Source organism: Humulus lupulus, chromosome 8, assembly GCF_963169125.1.
Source record: "Humulus lupulus chromosome 8, drHumLupu1.1, whole genome shotgun sequence".
Lineage (NCBI taxonomy): Eukaryota > Viridiplantae > Streptophyta > Magnoliopsida > Rosales > Cannabaceae > Humulus > Humulus lupulus.
In genome coordinates this window covers 30,432,130-30,452,347 of record NC_084800.1, presented here as the reverse complement: position 1 = coordinate 30,452,347, position 20,218 = coordinate 30,432,130, and the positions used below count along the sequence as shown (strand labels likewise).

The following is a 20,218-nucleotide window of genomic DNA, read 5'->3' as shown; positions in this document are numbered from 1 at the left end:
CTGAAGAAAAAAAAATTGAAGAAGATAAATAGTGTGATCAAATGGCTAGACAAGCTTGGACTCTTAAAAAATACTAAGCTAGCTCAAATGGAGAGCACTTAGTTGAGATAGAGAGAATGAGATGACTAGAGAATCTGCTGAGTTGTATGAAAGGAAGAATCTCTGTTGTGCGAGATGCTCTCTGTATTCTAATGTTAAGTCTAATATTTATATTAAGTTTTAGAGTAGGGATATATTAGTAATTTTATTATTAAAATTGTAAAAAAAAAATTAATAAAAAATATATACATATTTGAATCATAAGAGTGTTATATAGTTAAACTGTTCGGCGAAGAAGGTTATATAAGGTATTAAGGACCTGCAAAACCTGCCCAAATAATACTTTTAATTTAAAAAAGATAAGAGACATATATATATATATATATTCTGATGAAGAATTCGAATTGGGTCTTTTAGCTAAGGATTAGGTTTCATTTTCTTTCAACACCACAAATAACAAGGAAAAAAGGAGGCGACGGCAACGGCGACGCAGGAGCTCGGCTGGGTTCTTCTCGGCGACGGCGACGGCGACGGCGACGCAGGGGTTCGGTTGTGTTCTTCTCGGCGACGGCTGCAAGTGGTGCCAACCAGGACCTTCAATCTCACCTCTCCGGCAAACGATCTGTTATTGATTTCAATAAGAAGGACCTTGCCAATCCCAATATCATGTTGGTAGTCATTTTCATTTTTTATTTATTTATGTATTATCCATTATTCTTATTTCTGTTTGTTGGACTTCGTTTCTGTAGAAATGGGTTCGTCATTTTGAATCGTTCCAACAAGATTGTATTCCCATAAGTGCACACAGTAAGACTTCTATTTTGCTTTCCTGTTCTGTTGATTTTAATGGTGTGTAATGTATATGCGTGTATATACCGATGCTTCTTGAGCTGGTGGAGTGTAAATTGAAGAAGCGATTTTCAAAGAGCCAAATCTGCTTGTTATGGTTGTTGGGGTTCCTAATGTAATATGCTTTGATTAATTCCATTCATCAAATTGCGTCCTCTTACTTTCCTAGTAAGATGTAATTAAGATTTTGTCTGGACTGATATTTAAGTTGAACCCAAAAATTATTTTGTTGAGTTTTGTTTACTAAGTGCAAGGGAAGAATAAGAGAGCAACAGTAGGTCCTCTGCCTGGTGTTTGCTGGTTTCAAGGTGAAGTAGTTTTTGTGTTTGATTTCCTTTCTATTGTCAAGCAAAATTGAGGGTGCATAAACATGCTTTACTCTTAGGATTCATGTTTAGGTTATATGCATTTTAAGATATTTATATCTCCTAATGAAAAGTTTTAGATTCTAGTTCCTTGAATTTTATTCAAAACTATTTTGTTTTTTGGGTACAGATTGTTCATCAGCCTAGCATATATGTACTGGACTCTCCTTATTTGGTCATATTTGCTTTAGTTGGACATTCAATATGGATGAGGTTTTCATTACATGTAATCCTATTATGGTGATCTACAAAGGACATATATATAATTACACTATAATAGAATTTCCTACCTTATTGATATGTGTGGTTTGGCTGTAGGACCTAGTATCAAAAGAATCTAGGATAAGTTTCTAGAGGATGGTGGTAGGTGTAGAAAATATAAATTGCCTTAGATTGACATATAATAACGGATTGACTGCAATGTTGGTTCAGATAATGATTTTGGTTGTTTTATTGGGGCATGCACTGTTTGTGTAAATATGCGGTTGATTATAACCACTGGCTTTTTCATGTACCACCTATATATATATTATCTATTTAGTTATTTATTGTTTGATAATATATATTTATTTGGATTCATGGTAGCCACTAGGGGCATTTAATTATGTATTATTTCAGTTTTAGTTGCAGAGTGATAAATTTGAATTTTCTTTTGATCTAGATTTCATTTTATTTTTTTTAGTTTTCCCCTATTACAAGCCTTAGACAAACTCTTAGCAGCAAAAACTAAGCCTTAATCGAATGGCAATGTTGTAACTAGCCAAAGTCACTTTACAATACTCAAAAAGCCCCTAGGAGACTTAAGCATCCCCTGAGCATGGTAATACAATTTAACATGTTACGCTCTCTTCCTATTGTGTCTTACATAAGTAAAATGAATGGGAAACTTCTCATATTTATTTAGAATCTTCACTGTATTGTTTTGAAATTCTTTTAGATACTGGGAGTGTTGTTTTCATAAACAATCTTTTTGAAAGTTTGGAGTGTTGATTAATTATATTTGCCATGGTAACAAGTTTTATGGTTTTGTTTCATGAACCTTTTATTTGTCTAAACAACATTATTTGTTATTATTTTTCTATAATTTGTAATCCATGTGTTGATGTTATTTGTTAAGATTGCTTTGGCTTGCGTGAGGAATAACAATTGGTTTAGCTTTTGCATGAATCTTCTTAGTTGACATTTTGATTTTTCATTTGCATCAAAGATTTCAGTTTACTTCTGAACAATTTACATGCATTTGATGAATCCTCTTGGATTAGTTCTTTTTGTTATTGTTTTTCTTTAATCTATTAAATTAAATGGGAGCATTTGATGATGTATTTATTGTATGCTGAAACTGTAAAAAGTACAAAAACTACTCGAAAAAAACCATGTGCTCTAGTTGCAAATATTTGGCTGTACCATATGCTCTAGTTGCAGATATTTGGCTGTTGATTTTGTTGGCCAAGGGAATATAAAATGAATATGCTATCATTCAATTATGGTTTTATTGCCTTTTGGGAAGACTATGTAAACTCATCTCATGCTGCAGATGCATCACCAACAAAAATATAGGAAACTTAGTACGTGCTCTAAATAATATAACTTTCATTAAAATTGGTATGAGTCCATGTAATGTAATTTTGTGGGTATAATATTATAATAGTCAAGATGGTTGAATTATTACTGTAGCTGAAGAGTAGAACGGTTAAAAATTACATGTAGATTCTGAAAAAAAGTATATGTTCTATTAAATTTAGATATCCAGATTACAATGAGAGATGGATAACACCATTCTAGTTCACTGAAGATTATAGTGGAAACCTGACTTGTCTACAGTGATAGAAAGTTATAATTTCTTTTCTTTGATTTAGGTTTTACATAATTACTTGTTTAATTATGGATATTTCTTTTAGAGTTGGGATATGGTATTGCTTCTTCACTTTACCTGATAAGAGTTTGTTAATTTTGCATGTAGGGTTTGTGAAAGATTCAGTGGTTGGAGAAGAGCGCATTGCCCAGTCCTTGCAGTTTAAATACCCAAGGGACTCGTTTTCATTGGAAGCACTGGAACAACAGGAGAGCAGAAGTTCGAGAAGAATGGGCGATGTCATTTTTACAATTGGTTAGAGCAAAATGAATGATGATATAGCTAGCTTGTAACAATACATGTTGATAAATTTAAATTTCTTTCGCAAAATTTTTTTGCCATTTTTTTAGTATTTTCTTTTTAAATTTCTTTTAATACATTTTCGACACTCAAAGGGATATATTTTTTTAAATCAAAATGAAAATTGTAGTTGCATTTTTTTTTAAATTTACTTTTAAGGGTATGCAAAACGAGTCCTAAAATCTTAATTTAAAGACACTCAACGAGATCTTCTAGGACATGCATTGCGAGTTCTAAAAAATTACTTAAAAGCACTCAACTCGATTTTTTTAGGACTTACAACGCGAGTCCTAAAATCTTACTTAAAGGCACTCAACGGGATTTTTTAGGACTCGCCTAAAAACATTCTTTTAGGACTCGTGTCTCGCGAGTCCTAAAAATTTTTTTAGAACTCGCAATGCTAGTCCTAAAAAGCCTTTTCTGTAGTAATGAAAAAAAAAAAAAACAAAATCACAAATAGGCTTCTAGTCATAGTATCTTTTTTCATCATCAATATCTAGTCAAATGCCATAACTACAGCTGTTTTTTTATATATCATGTTGTATATTTATGGATACTTGATTTGGGTTTATTTTTTTTTAATATCACATGTTATTTGTATTTATTAGTGATAATCCTTCTTTTTTTATCGTTATTAAGTATAATATTTAGCATTATGTTTTTCCTTATCTATTTCTTGTGACTGAGAATGTATTTTGTTTGTTATATAATTTGGGGATTTTTATTTATGTTATTGGATTTAGGCTTATGGTTCAGCTTTGTGGTAATGATGTTCTGAGGGAGAATCTAGATCTTCGAACTGATTTTAGGCATGTTTTGAATTTTTTCTTTCCTCTATACTTCTTAGGCTACCAGGGTAATCAAATAATTGCATGTCTATTCTTTGCCACATATATACACATTTTCATTACTTTGCAATTGATTTATGACATTACCTGCTAGTTTTCTTTCTCTTGGTTTGCACATAACATGTTGGTTAAAATGCCTCAATATGTCACTGTGTTGTTCTTTTTCGTCTTTTAGTTTTGCAAAGAGTAGTAGCAAGTGAGAATAAATGAAAGTTATTTATGTTTCAGATTCATACCATGAATTTAACTCAATGGTTCATGTGGAATTTTACAATAAAATGTTACACAAGTTGAATAAATGAAATTGTGTTCTATGTTTGAATTGGTAAAGGTTTAGTGTAATTCAGATTCATGAGTTTTCTTTTTACCTTCCAAGTTTAAAGTAATGGATCTCTTTGTTTCTGTTTTTTTGTGATTGTTTGGTGTTTGAAGTAATGAATTTATTACTGAATGCTGCCTGAAACGAAGCATATATTTTGTTATTGCAGAGGAGCCAAACTAATTTTGGTTATACTACCTGTGAAGGTAAAGAACGCTCCAACTTCTTGCAATAGATATTAATAAGTGGTATAAAGTTATGGAAGCAATGCAATTGCCTCTCTGCCCCTTATGATGTAGGTTTATGTTTATTGACATTATAATATGATCACATAATTGCCAAGGGTATTGATTGTTTGTGCATTCAATATCTGATAATGTAACTTTTATTACTTGTTGTGTAATAGGATAATGGAGAGGTCAGCCTTCTTGGATTTAGAGGCGATGTTATAAAGAGTTGTGTAGGTAAGAGACAATAATATATATGTTTTAAATTCTCTTAGTGTGGCTCTTACAGAACAAGTTCATGAATCATAATAGGAAATTTGAGAGCTAAGAGAACAAGGTGGAAAAGAGATGTGATTTCCTGTTTATTTAGTTGCATGGCAATCTTGTTTGAATTTATTTTTTATAGCTATGGTACAAACTTGCAAAGACTTAATGACAAAAATTTGCTTCTATTAGATTATCTTCTACATCTAAACAAATATTTAGTCTGCCAAAAAATTTAATGCATGCACTCATACTGTATAGTCAATGTTCAAGCAGGTTAATTATGACGGAAATTATATTATGTATTTATGCATGCCTGCTACCAGAAATGTGTAAAATTTAATTCCTTGTAGGACAAGTGTTTTGGTTTGTGATGTTCTGAATATTTTTGTTGCAGTCTTACATGGATTCAGAAACCAGATGGATAATGGCACAATATATGTCACTGGACAGCCAAGGAGAACTTCTGGGATTATATTTATAGCAGTCCGATGCTTTTTGTCGAGGGGGCACGCTTCACACATGCTTCTCATACACCATTTGGTTTGTCCTTTTATGAATAATGTAAAATTTGAACAATTTTAGAGTGATATTATTTGTAAGATTCATCAAGACAGAATTAATAGAGACATAGTTAATAGAGGATTGAAATATTTAGATTGTTATTAGGACTTAGAGGTGATTTGAGTTTTAGTATGTATTTGTTTTTTATTTTTATTTTGAGACTTATTTTTTCATGAGATTTAGAGTAGTAATTTGAGATTAATATTGTTACATTTCCTTAGAGGACAATGAATGATTTAGTTGCATATATAATTTTCTTATTAATATTTAATCAAATTTGAATTTATTTAAAAATTTGAGAATGTTATATTATATATCATATGTTGTAGTAGTGTATGGTACATTAGTTCACAATATTATGCTGTGTCGTGTACCATATGGCACGACAGTTGCTTAAAAACTATTGTGTCATGTTACCATAGGTTGTCCATAAATTGTTGTATCATGTACTGCAGGAGACAACATTTGCACAGAAACTGCCGTCCCTTGTGGTACATGAAATGACAATTTTATTTGAATTGTTGTCTCTTACTGGTACATGGCACTACAATGCATGATACAACAATATCAGAACTGTTGTATGAATGTTCTTACCGCATATTAAAACTGTGGTCAATTTTTTAGTAGTGTATATACCTAGTTCGATATATTGTAAGACTTAGAAATAGGAAACTCCTGATTTAGACTGAAGAAAACTGCTGAATAAACTTCATCCGCGTGTGTCATTATTATTTTCACTTATCATATTTCCCAAATTTCTTTGTGGACTATCTTTTAATCTTTCCATCATTCTAATTATTATGGCCTTTTTGGACAGGTTAAAGAGGTAGCACCAGCAGCAAGGAGAAGGAATGCAAATCTGTCGTATGCTTTTGTGTATCCAGATAAACATGCTCGTTTTTTGGTGAGAGAGGTGTGTTTCTCTGTTCATCCCTCCTCTGGTGTGAATGGTACACAACAAGTGTGCCTTTTTATGTGTGTCTTTTGGTAATTGATGATGTATGTGATTCTACTTTTTTTATTCATTAAGGTTGGAAATGTGCATCTCTTCTTTTCTGGGCAGGCATATAGTATGATGAATTATTTCGTGAATTTTTTGTCATACGTGACATGTGCAGATGTGTTTTCTTGGTCACTATACTGAATTTTTATAACTAATAATCAAAAGATGTTTCTAGAGGATACAGTTGTTTTGAAACTCAATGAAAATTCAAGCAATAGAGTAATTAGGTGCTGCTATGACAAAGAACCTCATAACAGAGTCACTAAGAGAATATGTTTGAACAGTATGATTTCTATCAGGATTCTATGAATCTACAAGAATTAATGTTAAGAATGTGATAGGTTTCAAAAACTTTTCGATTTACATGGAAGCCGTTGATTGTTGTGCTTGGAATTTATGTGAAGGACAGCATAACATGATACGTGGTTGATTGTATCTGCAAAGTTCTGTTCGCAATGAAGCTTTTGTTGCCCAATTGTTTATTTTCAGACAATTTAGTGTTTTTAGTTCACGATTGTTGGTAATTTGCTTTGAGTAAATTGTGGGTTTTTTTAGATACTCAAGGTCAAGGTTAGTTTTCTTTGAGTTAATAAGAGGAGAATTTTCCATAAGGGGGAAAAATGAGCTTTTTAAATTATAGAATAACAAGGTTTGATGCAGTGATGTTTAGTTTACTTGGTGGCTTAATTCAATCTGAAGTATAAACCCTCTTTATTTCTCTCTCTTATTGTATGCGTGAGATTATATTCTTCTTTTTAACTTATTTTTTGCAGTTTCATGTGATATCCCAGCCAATGGTTTGGGCTTGATCTTTGTAAGATTTGTCTTATACTATACGTTGTCTGCTCCGAACCTCCTACACAAAATCTACTAATCTAGTGTAGAGAGCCAGTGTTCAATCATGTCCTGCAAAGATATGAAACTTGCAAGACCCATTACACGGTGCTACGCTTCATTTGCTCTGGATCAACCTAAGAATTTAATGTCCATAAGCTCCATCAAGGAGCTCCACGCTCGCTTAATCAGAGGAAATCTTCACAAAGATCCATATTCAGTCTCTGAGGTTATCAAAGCCTATGCTTTATCTCTTCTAAATTTGGACAAAGCCCATTTAGTTTTTGACCTTATCGAGCGACCCACTTTGTTTGTTTGGAATAATATGATCCGTGGACTGTCGCAGAGCGACCAGCCGAGGAAAGCTATTGACATGCATAACCGTATGTATAGCCAAGGATTGATTGGGGACAATCTTACCTTTCTTTTTGTTCTCAGGGCTTGTGCTAGAGTTTATGATGTTTTACATGGCCAAAAGATTCACGTTCATGCTGTGAAACTTGGTTTTGAGACCTATCTTTTTGTTGGAAATGCTCTCATTCATATGTATTCTTCATGTGGTAAATTGGATTTTGCGCAGAAACTGTTCGACGAAATGACTGAGAGAGATTTGGTCTCTTGGAACTCATTGATTTGTGGGTATACGAAATGGAATCGGTTTAAGGACGTTTTGGGTCTTTTTGAGACAATGCAGGTGGCAGATGTGAGGCCTGATTCTGTGACAATGATGAAAGTTATTTTAGCATGTAGTTACTTGGGCCAATATGGAGTCGCAGACTCTTTAGTGAAACATATAAAGGCTAATCATGTTAATGTGGATGTTTTCTTGGGAAACACAATAATCGATATGTACGGACGGCGTAGCTTGGTGATGTTAGCGCGGGAAGTATTTGATCAAATGCGTGAACGGAACATTGTTTCATGGAATGCTTTGATTGTGGGATATTTAAAGGTAGGGAATTTAGTTATTGCAAGGGAACTTTTCAATGAGATGCCCAAAAGGGATGTGGTATCGTGGACTGCTATGATCACTGGCTACTCTCAAGCTAACCGACATACTGAAGCAGTGAGACTTTTTCAAGAAATGATGGCAGCTAAGGTGAAACCAGATGAAATAACGATAGCTAGTGTGATTTCAGCTTGTGCTCATCTGGGGTCACTGGATGTTGGAGAGGCTATCCATGAATACATATTTACTCATGGTGTGAGAGCTGATATTTGGGTTGGAAACGCTTTAGTCGATATGTATTGCAAATGTGGAGTGGCTGAGAAGGCGTTAAAAGTGTTTCAGGAGATGAAAACGAAAGACTCAGTGTCATGGACTTCAATTATTTCAGGTCTTGCCGTGAATGGTTTTGCAAATTTGGCACTTGAAATCTTCTCGCAAATGTTAAAAGAGGGCAGACAACCAACTCACGGAACCTTTGTTGGGATTTTTCTAGCCTGCGCTCACACAGGATTGGTAGATAAGGGGTTAAACTATTTTCAAACTATGGAAAAGGTTTATGGACTCAAACCAGAAATGAAACACTACGGGTGTGTTGTGGATCTCTTGAGCCGCTCTGGCTATCTTGAGAAGGCATACGACTTTATAATCAAAATGCCTGTAGTTCCAGATGCTATTGTTTGGAGAATTTTGTTGAATGCTTGTAAACTTTATGGAAATGTGGCCCTAGCGGAGGTTGTTACAAAGAAGCTTCTTGAAGTGGATCCTTGCAATAGTGGGAATTATGTTCTTTCATCAAGTACTTATGCTGGTATTGAGAGATGGGATGATGTTGAAAAAATGAGACAATTGATGAACAAGAATAATGTGCAGAAGTCATTTGGTTATAGCTCCATCGAAGTCAATGGTTTAACATCAAATTAATAATTAGATCAACATTTTATTCGACAAAGGAAAGTTACACATACAAGTACGAATTTGGCACATCAATTCAGATAATGTGGTGGAGTTGGGTGGAAACAAAGATGTCAGTGCTAATGGAGTTATTCTGAAAACTAATTTGGTGAGTTCCTAGAGATTAAACATAATCTTAATGGCATTACTCCATCAACACTAGTTTCAGAAGCAACATCGATCTCTTTTTGTGAGAACCCAAATTGTGAGTTATCAGTGGCTTTACATCAATCTTACAAGTCCTTAACAACTCGATGCAGTGTGGCCAGGTATTCCTATAATGAAATTTGCTAATGATATCAATTTCCCTGTTACAAAACAAATATGAAATTAATATTTTGTAAAGAAAAAGAACATGTTTGATCGCAGTCCAAATAATGATTTGAGCCTTGTTTGGTTGCAAACAGGGGTAATAGCTTACCACCTACCAGTAGCATGGGTAATGGGGGCAGACATCTTACTCTTAGATAACCCAATGAGGCAAACTTTCCCACCTGAATGAGTAGCATTCAAAGCTGTTGACATGGTTTTCTTAGAACCAACACAATGAAAAGCTCACATCAATGTTGGAACCCGTAGCATTTTGTATCTCCTCCACATCTTTACTTACATCCTATTTAAGATATTTGTTAAAAAAGATTCAAAGATTCCAAGGAAAGTGATAGGAATGACCTGCATAAATGGTAAGAACAGAGGCAAAATACCCAGAAAATGGAAGATAGCAATCACTGTATTATGGAAATAATGGAAGATATCAATCACCGTATTATGGAAATAATAGGATTTCGAGAGCCTATTTCTCTCCAAAAGTCACAACTCACACCAATATTCTTCACACACCTAAAATGAACATTCCTCTAGATAAACTATTTCCCTCGGTACATCAGAGTATCCTACACCTCACCTTACTCAAGTCACTCCCCTTTAACTAACTTTTACATTATTCCCATCAGGTGCCAACTTGTCACTCTTCTTCCCCTTCTCTCTCCTAGTGTAAACATATGTAATTAGGGGCCTATCAATACCCCTGACCAAAGTTTCACCTTGTTCTCAAGGTGGAAATGAGGATATTGTTCTTGAATGATCTTGAAATCTTCCCAAGTGGCTTCAATGGCAGGCAAGTTTGTCCATTGGATTAGAGCCTGTGGGAAGGTCTTTTGGGTGCCTGGTCGGACATCCAGGAGGCGTTCGGGCTCAAGTCCACTCCAACTCCGCAGATAAATCAGGTGGCAAGGCAGCAGCTTGTTGATGAGGACCCAAAGCAGCTTGCAGTACGGAGACGTGAAAGACTGGGTGAAGCAAAGACCCTGGTGGTAACTGAAGTTTATAATTTGCTACTATGACTGACCCAAATATTGCTACAAACCTATCTTAGTGTTCTATAATAAATGAAGAAATTGATTAAATTTATTTGGGCTCTTTTGATGTTACATTACTGGGGAACCTATGATGAAATTCTGCTGATTAATCACAATTGCTTCATAAAGGCGGGGATGACATTCTCCTATGGAAATGGAAGATTAGATGATGGCAAAGCATTAGCTGAACTTGGGTTTCAGGTAAAGAGATTATTCTTCTTGTAGCTTTATATATTCAAACCTATATTTGCTTCCAATTTCTAACAGGCGGCTTTTATGTTTAGATTGGGGATTACCTGGATGTGGCGATACTGTAGAGAATTTTTCTTCTTTGTGGGATTTTATGTTTATGTCGCTTATATGTAGATCAAATTTTGTAGGAGTGGTATGCCGTTGTCCTTGATTCTTCATCTTGTATATCAAATTGAAACTTCCAGTTAATTTGGTACAGAAGATGAGAATTTAGTGAATAGGGTATATGCTGCTAGCCTTGTAATTTGTATCTTATGGATGGATATGGTATTAAGCACATTCGGTATATGCTTACATTTTCTAATTATCTACAGTTAGTCTTGATTTTTGAAAAATCTGATATTATCTATTTTTATATGCACAACTAATGTCCGAATGATGAGAAATATATTAACAAAGTTGCATAAATAAGCATATTCATTTTCATCCATGAAAACTTATACTACATTGCAAACATATATAGTGTCTATTATCTAAGACAACATATATAATATTGTCTCTTTAGGAGGGAATCCTCGTAGGATTCTTGCATCCTCATCCCATGACTTAAATACTTCACGCTGTATATATATATGATATATATATTTATATATTGTTGGAATTACATACCACAAATAAAAACCAAAACGGTGATGGTTCACAAAGTCATGCCTTGCAATTAGTAGTAATGAGTCGGTACGTAGAATATCATAATTGTAATTAAATAATAATACGAAAACCATAGGTGCATTTAGTTAAGTGCTAGATTTAAGTTGTATTGTTTTTTTCTTTCAGGCCCAAATATGTAGTGGCGCTCAAAGAACCCATCCTTGCATGAAGTTAGTCTCAGAAGCAGACAAGGTCTTTGGTATAATACTATTGGATGTTCCTTCAGCTGGGACATACTGATGATATCTGTTCAAAATGAAACAAGGCAAGTACCGTTAAAACACAAATTATTATACTTGATCATCCTTAATTTGGCAACCCTAATTAATTATCAAATAACTACGCATTGAAACAAGGACTGGTCACTTTATTATTTACCCTATTTGCAAGATGGGTTCCGAAGGGTGCTGGCAGTCCATTGTGATGTTGCTTTGAGAAGAAGTATGCAAAGCAAAGCTGGTGCTTCCAGACGCCACGTTAGAGTTCCACATGTTTTGAATGGCTTTCAGGTTTTGTCCCTCTGCGTCAAGCTGATCAAATCAAACAAACATATCACACACTAGCTAATCAAACTATATGATGCTTATATTTACTTATATATAATACAAGCACGTCTATATACATAATATGTGTGTGTATGTGTAGTGTTTAGCACAACCTTAATCTTAAGCTGCTTGTTAAGGTCTCCAAGTTGACGCTCCTACCAAAGTGAAGCAGAGAACCATTGAAAAGTTAATTATTTGATCACAGTAAAAAAAAATATCTATATTGATTAAAAGAGATAGCTAGGATATCCAATCCAATGATTAATATTGTGTGTTAATTATAAACACATATTGAAGAGTAATGCTACCATTTTCACAATTGTCCATTAATAATAAGAAGAATAGTTTTAAAATATATTACTTAAAATTTTAGAAGCTTTTTTCTTTCATTGCCTTCTTCCGTGTAACAAAAAATAGAGCCGACACAAGGAAATTTTACGTACTAATTAATTAAAGATCTTATATATTAAAAGCTACATGTGTATATATTAATAAACACGCACATTTACACAGTTCAATGTACTAACCTCCTATATAAAATCATTCCATTTTTATATTATCAGACGATCATTATATATGCCAAAAAATATAAGATTTGCATTGCCAATATCTATAGCCCCTACATTACCAATCGGCTACAAATATAAATTAAAAGAATATCGAAACTAGTTAATGAATAATACATCACCACACACGCACCTTTTTCCGCAGGTCTTCCATTTGTTCAACCATAATCTGCATCTGTGATTAACAATATCAAAAAGTGTACTAAAATGACACTTAATTTTTACTTATTCCAATACCTTTTGTGTGTGTATATATATATATATTACTGTAGTCATGGTATACTGCGATGAATGTTGCATTAAATTTGATCAAACTAGCCAATATATATAGTACATTAACCAAATACTAATGATATGAGGAAAAAAAGAATTCAAAGAGATTAAATCCAATGTATCATAGATGCATATACCTTCCTTTGTCTAGCTTGTGCAAGAGCTCCTTCGAGTTGTTTTTCAAGATTTTGCAACTCTTTCACATTAAGTGGTCCGAGATCTTCACCAAGCAAATGCCTTAAAAGAAATTTCACTCAACTAATAAATTAGTAAATTTATATTAGAGGATCTTGCACATTTTTTTTCGGTGGGGATCTAAAGGAAGGAACTACAAAAAACACACCTACATTGATTTTGAAAAATAGTACATGTAATAGAAGTTTAAGGATAGATCTGTATATATAGCAATAATCTAATGCTGATAAAATAGAGATTAGCAAACAAAATTATGCACACACACACACACATATATATATGTATATATAACACCTTTGAGTACGCTGGAGAGACTCATATTTAGTCTTTAATTTTGTAACTTCGTGGTACCAGCTCTGCAATCGTAAATTAACAAAAATGTCTATTTAGAATAAAACGCTGTTTGTTATTATAATATAAACACTGATACTACGTTAAAGAACATAAAAATGCTAGCTATTTAATTATATGTGGAACAAGATTTAAAGACATTACTCTCCTACGTACAAGCTTGCCTCAAGAAAAGTGACTACGATAAATATATATATATATACACTCTAGTGATATTATATCTAAAATTTGCACTCATGATACATTTTCCTAACAACATAAAAACATATATATAAATGGTTTTAAAACATGACAAATCTATTCATTACTCACTATATAAATTTCAAATAAGCTGAGGGCTAGAGTAATTAGCTAGAATAACTAAGGTAATTATCAGAATAATAATAGATTGCTGGCTCTAAATTCAGAGTTTAACTGTTCGCTGAGAATGTTTCGTTTAATATCAACAGTATTTATATATATGCGTAGAGAACGAAACATAATAACGTACGCATATATATCATGGTTCACGTTCATATTGGATTTTTAGTCTATCACACAGGGCATTCGTAACTCCTAAAAAAATAAATTTTTATTTAATTAATTAAAAATTTGACAATTAAACCTGAAATATATTTAGTAACTTTATTTTTATTTATTATTTTTTTAAATTTTAATTAAAATTCATTAAATTTTAAAAATAGAATTATTTTTTCATTTTTAATTTTTTTTAAACAGTTTTCAACTTTTTTTTTTTTTACTCTTTTTCAAATCGACATTTTTATATTGTTAAATAAAAAATAAAAATAAAAGTTATCAAACACATTTATTAATTTTTGTTTTTAAAAACAAAAAACAAAAATAATTACCAAACATATTTTTATTTTTTAAAAACAAAAAAACAAAAATAAAATTATCTTTCCACTTTTATGTTTAAAAAATTCAAAAACAAAAATTTTACTTAACACAGCCGTGTATATATAGTGATGATAACAATTGCCAAATAATACCTGTGTCTCTGCTTCAATACTATTATCATGATGAGGAATGTAGGAACAACGCTGGTATCGTTCAAGCGTTTTAGCTATACTGAAAAAAAAAATAGTTATCAATTAGTTACATAGAGTTATTAATTAATATAATAGTCGCTATGAAGATTAAGCCATCACCCTTGAACAAACTTTATATGATTATCTTAATTAATTGATTTATATTTATGCATATCTATACGAGTAAAAGGACAAAACGTCGAAAAAAATACCTAAATAAGAAAATTTCTTAATAAACGTGTGAAGCAATGATACGTATTATTATTTCCTTGTCATGAACTTTGCATAAGATAATCAGTAAATAAAATGTTTAATGTAGAATTCATTACACAACTCATCAATTGAATATATCAACACCAATGATTAACACTGAGATCTAGATTGGTATGCAAAGCTACCCTTGTATACATTAATAAATATATATATATTTGAAAGGAATAATTATCATTCAAAACTTAAATATACACATGGGTAGATTATACTCTTAATTAGATCATATTTAGAAAGTAGGATAGGATTGGACAAATTAATATAATAAAGAAAACATAGAAAAATAATGAATATATAATTTTCCAACAATAAATTATATACATAAAAAAACAAGGTGGATATAAAAGTGTATCTTTTAGTAGGATTGAATAGAATAAATTATTTTTAGTTTTTTAATGAGATTAAATTATCGTATTAGGTGGATTAATTAGATTATCCTTTTAAGTTATGTGACCAAAATAATTGTATGCGATCCTACCTTACACACACAACAATACATCCAAATTTCAAATTGAAAAAAAAAAAAAAAAAGATGAACATCACAACATGTGGAAAATGCAAAAGTATACATATACTTACAAATAAATATATATTTACATAGATAGAGATAGCCACATGGAGAGAGAAGACTATTAATTAGTTGAAAAGAACATTCAGAGATATGGAGAGGGAAAAAAAAGAAGCTCTGAATGGATGAGTACATGTACTGATAATAATATATACGTACAGAGTCACTGAAACAGTCATATTTTCCAGACTTTGACTATGGCAGCTCGGAAATCATTATTTCTTACTACATATAATATATGGACTAATTAAGTATTGGTTAATGAATATCAAACAGAGCCAGTGTTTTAAATTCCTGATAACTGCAAATGATAATTGAGGAAATTAACCTTTGTTCAACATCTCCAAATCCCCCATATATACGTCTATTTGTTTCATTCACCTTTTGTCCAATGTCTTATTTTCCGTGGAACTCAAACAAAACCACAAATAAAAAATATATAATACATATTTTGAAGAAATTAAGGTGTAACAATATTCCCGAAACTACTGAGTTCTAGACTACCACCCATTTGAGGACCAGATATTATGTATAGAAATTACCGTATATGTATACCGTATATACACACACACGCATCTTTTTGGAGAGATAAAATGGCAGAAAAAATAGACGGCCTGAAATTAGAGCAAAAATGAATGGGAATACGAACCAAATCATACCGTGACAAGTGAGTGTGTGCAGCTTTGTTTTACTATATGATATACGTTTTTTTTTTTTTTTTTTTTTCTTTTCTTGAGAGAGAGAATCCAAGAAACTACTGGGTTTTTGGTGTTTCCCGGATTAAAGAAGAACACAAGTTAGATGACATGAATGGAATAATTGATGAGGTGGGTACTGTGAGAAACACTGATAAAACCAAGAGATATTCTTAGGATTCAAAATGAAAGAAAGAGGACAAATTAGGATGGAGAAATGCATATGGTACATTGAGAGGAGGGTTTTCATGAAAGAAAGAAGCTAACAGACTAGCTACTATATATATTTTTATATATATATATAAAGCACTGTTCCATCACCAAACCCAGCCATGAAAAATGAATATGCAAAATCCAGTAGAGAGAGAAAGCTAAACTAGTAGTGGGGGCCTGAGAACAAGGTTTCAAAAGATCATGACATATACATATGGAACGTGTCTATCTGTGGTTGGATCGATGTTTATTATCGATATTTTCACACAAAAACCTAGAAGCAGTCTTGTCTTTCCTGATCCAAAAACCATGATCCAGGGAAAGCCCGAAAAATGATTGAGTACTACTGCACAGACTGAAGAAGAAGAAAAAAGAGCAACATGTACAGATATATACCTTAGTCGACCTAAGAGTCAGAGACAACTCTCTAGCTAGCTAGCTAGGTCAAGCCATATTTACAGAACATTTTTGATGCAGATCAGGAAAAAGATTGTAAAGTTGAATAATACATATTAATATAATAGAGGAGAGAGATAGTAATTAAAATAATAGATGACCAGGGACATAAAATTTGTGTCAAAATATAAAATCAAAGATGTATAGTTAATCTTAAAACTACAAGAAAATGAAGAGATTTAATTAATTTCAGAACGAAGATCCAGCTCGAACAGATAATCATATTAGAGACCGGGTTTAAGTAACAACTATCTCTATTACTATCCCTAAAACGTAATGTAAGTCGCTATAAAAATGAACGATAAGATCATGAAGAAGATTTTCTTTAGAAAACTAAAATGCTAAGAATTAAGAGAAATAATTAATGAAAAAAAGAAACAAAAAAAAACTAGTTTGATACAAATCAGGATTAAGAGGAGAAGATCACCACCATAAAAAAAAAAAGAGAGAGATGATATAGATATTGTACCATATAATATCAATGGAAAAAAATTTATAAATATATATAGGCCAGTTAACAAGTACAGATATTAAACATGGAGAGAGAAGAAAATTCTCACACATCAAAGATCAATAAGCAAAGCAACCAAAAAAGAGGGTCTTAAACCAAGAACCGAAAAAGGCCAAAATACAAAGTTAGGGTAATTATTTTTTGGGAAGTTGTATTTGTGAAGACGATCCGCAAGGAAGCAAGGGTTTTGTTTTATAAGACTAAAAAAGAGCTAATAAGAGAAAATATTTCTTATGATCGTAAACAGATATAAATATATATTTGATAAACACAACGTAAATTTAACATATAATTAAAATGGTGTATATATATGTATATAATACATAAATATATATACTTTAAACTTAAGAAAACAATTAATGTTTTTGGACAAATCAAAAGAAATAGAAGAAGAGGAACAAAGAGAGTTTTTTATATTAGGTCATATAGAAATCTCAGCAGATCTGGCTAGGTTTGTATATATATTATAGAAAAATAAAGAAATGAAAGAAAAATAATGTGTGTGTGTATATTTACCCAGCGCTTCCAAACTCATAGAGCTTGCCTCGACTAGAGAAGACGATAAGGGCAACTTCAGCATCACAAAGCACAGAGAGCTCATAAGCTTTCTTGAGCAAACCATTTCTTCTCTTTGAGAAAGTAACTTGCCTGTTGATCTTGTTTTCTATTCTCTTCAGCTCTACTCTCCCTCTTCCCATATCTTATATTGTTTTCTGATCATCATCACCATCATTAATATACATACATCAAAACACACACCAATATATATATATATATATGTAATTAAAATTATAACCAATTTAAGATAACTTTAATTTTGTTATGATATAGATAATTATATATATATATATGTATAAACATTCCTTTTTTGAAATTTCTATCTTTTCTTCTTACCTTTCTTTTTTTCTGATTGGGAAATTGTGGTTCTGGGTTGGCACAAAAATGGAGCTGTACTTGGAACAAATAACTAGGTATAGCTATATAGTCTGAGGAATGATAGAGAACTGTGAGTTAGAGAGGTGGAGTTTATATAGAAAATGATGATATTTTATGTATGTTATATATTGATGGGGCAAGAGAGAGAGAAAGAGAGAAATTGTGAACAATGGAATATTTGATCTTCTTATTACAACAAAATGGAAAAACCCAACAAACTCTTCTTTGTTCCTCTTTCTCTTTTTTCCAGTTTTATTTTAGTAATTATAATTAAATAATTCATTAGCAATTATAAGAAAAGCTTTTTCTTTTTGCAGAGAGTAAGCTAGCAGACTTGCCTTCAGAGATAAGAGTATAAAAGATTCACTATACATTATCTCTACACTCGCTGATGTGAAACTGTGAGTGTCACGCTCTCTCTCGATCACAATTAATCACATCGCCATCGCCATCGAGTAGTACTACTAATTATGTCGAGTGCTAGCACTGCCGGTGGGTCTGCAATTTTCTATTTTTGTCATGTAATTGATTAGCTTCCATGTTCATCACAAATTAGCTTAGCTAACTGGTTAATTAGTCTAATTTTTTTCACCTTTTTTTTTTTTCAAATAATTACAAATTTTCTTTAAAATATGTGGCTTTTTGCTATAAAAGCATTTTCAAAACCATAATATTATTTATATATATGATGTTCGCTTTTGTCTCAAATTAGTTTTTTTTATGCTAAGTTAATCAATATTAATTTGTTGAATTTTTTAAGTTAAGAAATGTAAAAGTTTGAATGTGTTTGGATACTGAGAACTTGAGTTATAGTTTTGTGATATCTAAATCTTTATAGGAAATTAATAATGTGTTTTTTTTAATAATATTAAAGCAAACTTAATTACACTTATGATGAATATATTTACTCCAAAAAATTAAAGGGAAAATTACATGCATATATATATATATATCCTAAAAAGATTTATGTATCCATATAATCAATGGTGGAAATTATATCTAATGGAGGGGGAGCATGTGAGTGGATTCTAGAGTGATGTCTAGTCGTCCATGCATATAGTAACATGAATTATATGGTAGCATGATGGTCATCAAATGCTTATAAGTGATGATATAATATAGAAAAGAGTCAAACATGTAGATATATATATATATATACATATAATATAGTAATAAGATGGTAGTTCTGTGATTACATAGTAATGGTATAAGAACTTTAGTAGTTACATGCAGCACACAATAAGAGATACCATTGTTGCGCAAGTCGATGATGAGTTGTGCGTAGTCAAATATGTGAAGGCTAGGGCTCCCAAAAACATGAAGATGTAGAAATTTGGGCAATGTGGAGATTGATGTAGTAATTAGCTAAGAAGTCGTTTGGTTGAAGGGAATAAGAATGAAAAAATGAATAGAAATAGAATGGAATAAAAATTAATATAAACAAAAAAAATTGATAAAAAAATTATTTTCAATCTTGCATTGAAATGGTCTTTCCTTCCATTTTCAAATGGAATAGTCATTCCACCAAAATGGTTGAAAAACTATTCTATTAAAATGACATTCCAATACTCTATGTAAAGAAAAGATAACGTGAAAATATTGTCTTTTATTAATCATGATCAAACTATATATATAGTTTATAGTTGATATATTTAAAATTTAAATATACAAAAGAAAATAAATTTGTTTACTTCGTAACAATATACAATTGATTAGGAAAACTATAACTATTATTTGTTGAATAAAACAAAAAAATTCTAGAATATAGGTAACGACTTTTAGTCGTTCAACACCCCCCCCCCCCCCCCCCCCCCCCCCGCCCACCCTCAAGTTGGAGTGGGAATTGAAATCTCAAGAACACCCAACTTACGTAGTAGTCTGAGATACTATTTAGTGAAAATATCTGCCAATTGGTCGCTAGAACGAGTGTAAGATGGAGAAAGGAGGCCTTGTTGTGTCTTTTCTCGAACAATGACAGTCAATCTCAAT

The 20,218-nt window shown here is 32.0% G+C and overlaps 2 protein-coding genes across 16 annotated transcripts; one reads left to right on the top strand and one right to left on the bottom strand.

Annotated features, from left to right (window-relative positions):
* The first annotated feature begins 395 nt into the window (after positions 1-395).
* On the top strand, positions 396-12,482 carry LOC133796615 (pentatricopeptide repeat-containing protein At2g22410, mitochondrial-like). 14 transcript variants are annotated; one of them, XM_062234208.1, is made up of 11 exons: positions 396-707; positions 789-846; positions 3,214-3,360; positions 4,742-4,778; positions 4,979-5,036; positions 5,461-5,606; positions 6,445-6,540; positions 7,404-9,633; positions 9,772-10,677; positions 10,852-10,923; positions 11,749-12,477. In XM_062234208.1, exon 8 carries the CDS (start codon positions 7,532-7,534, stop codon positions 9,332-9,334), a length of 1,803 nt encoding a protein of 600 aa, XP_062090192.1. In that variant the 5' UTR covers positions 396-707; positions 789-846; positions 3,214-3,360; positions 4,742-4,778; positions 4,979-5,036; positions 5,461-5,606; positions 6,445-6,540; positions 7,404-7,531; the 3' UTR covers positions 9,335-9,633; positions 9,772-10,677; positions 10,852-10,923; positions 11,749-12,477. The 14 variants fall into 14 exon arrangements, with proteins under 14 accessions (XP_062090192.1, XP_062090191.1, XP_062090185.1 ...); XM_062234207.1 differs by lacking the exon at positions 11,749-12,477 and adding an exon at positions 11,007-11,281; XM_062234201.1 differs by lacking the exon at positions 11,749-12,477 and adding exons at positions 1,137-1,196; positions 11,007-11,281 and having other exon boundaries at positions 9,772-10,923.
* On the bottom strand, positions 11,540-18,461 carry LOC133796617 (agamous-like MADS-box protein MADS3). Of its 2 annotated transcripts, none has more exons than XM_062234213.1 (9): positions 18,188-18,461; positions 17,810-18,006; positions 14,542-14,620; positions 13,496-13,557; positions 13,144-13,243; positions 12,867-12,902; positions 12,281-12,322; positions 12,001-12,152; positions 11,540-11,868 (listed from the first exon to the last, which is right to left on the bottom strand). In XM_062234213.1, the coding sequence occupies exons 2-9, from the start codon at positions 17,989-17,991 to the stop codon at positions 11,769-11,771; spliced, it is 753 nt and encodes a 250-aa protein (XP_062090197.1). In that variant the 5' UTR covers positions 17,992-18,006; positions 18,188-18,461; the 3' UTR covers positions 11,540-11,768. The 2 variants fall into 2 exon arrangements, with proteins under 2 accessions (XP_062090197.1, XP_062090196.1); XM_062234212.1 differs by having other exon boundaries at positions 12,867-12,908; positions 18,188-18,459.
* Positions 18,462-20,218: the final 1,757 nt, after the last annotated feature.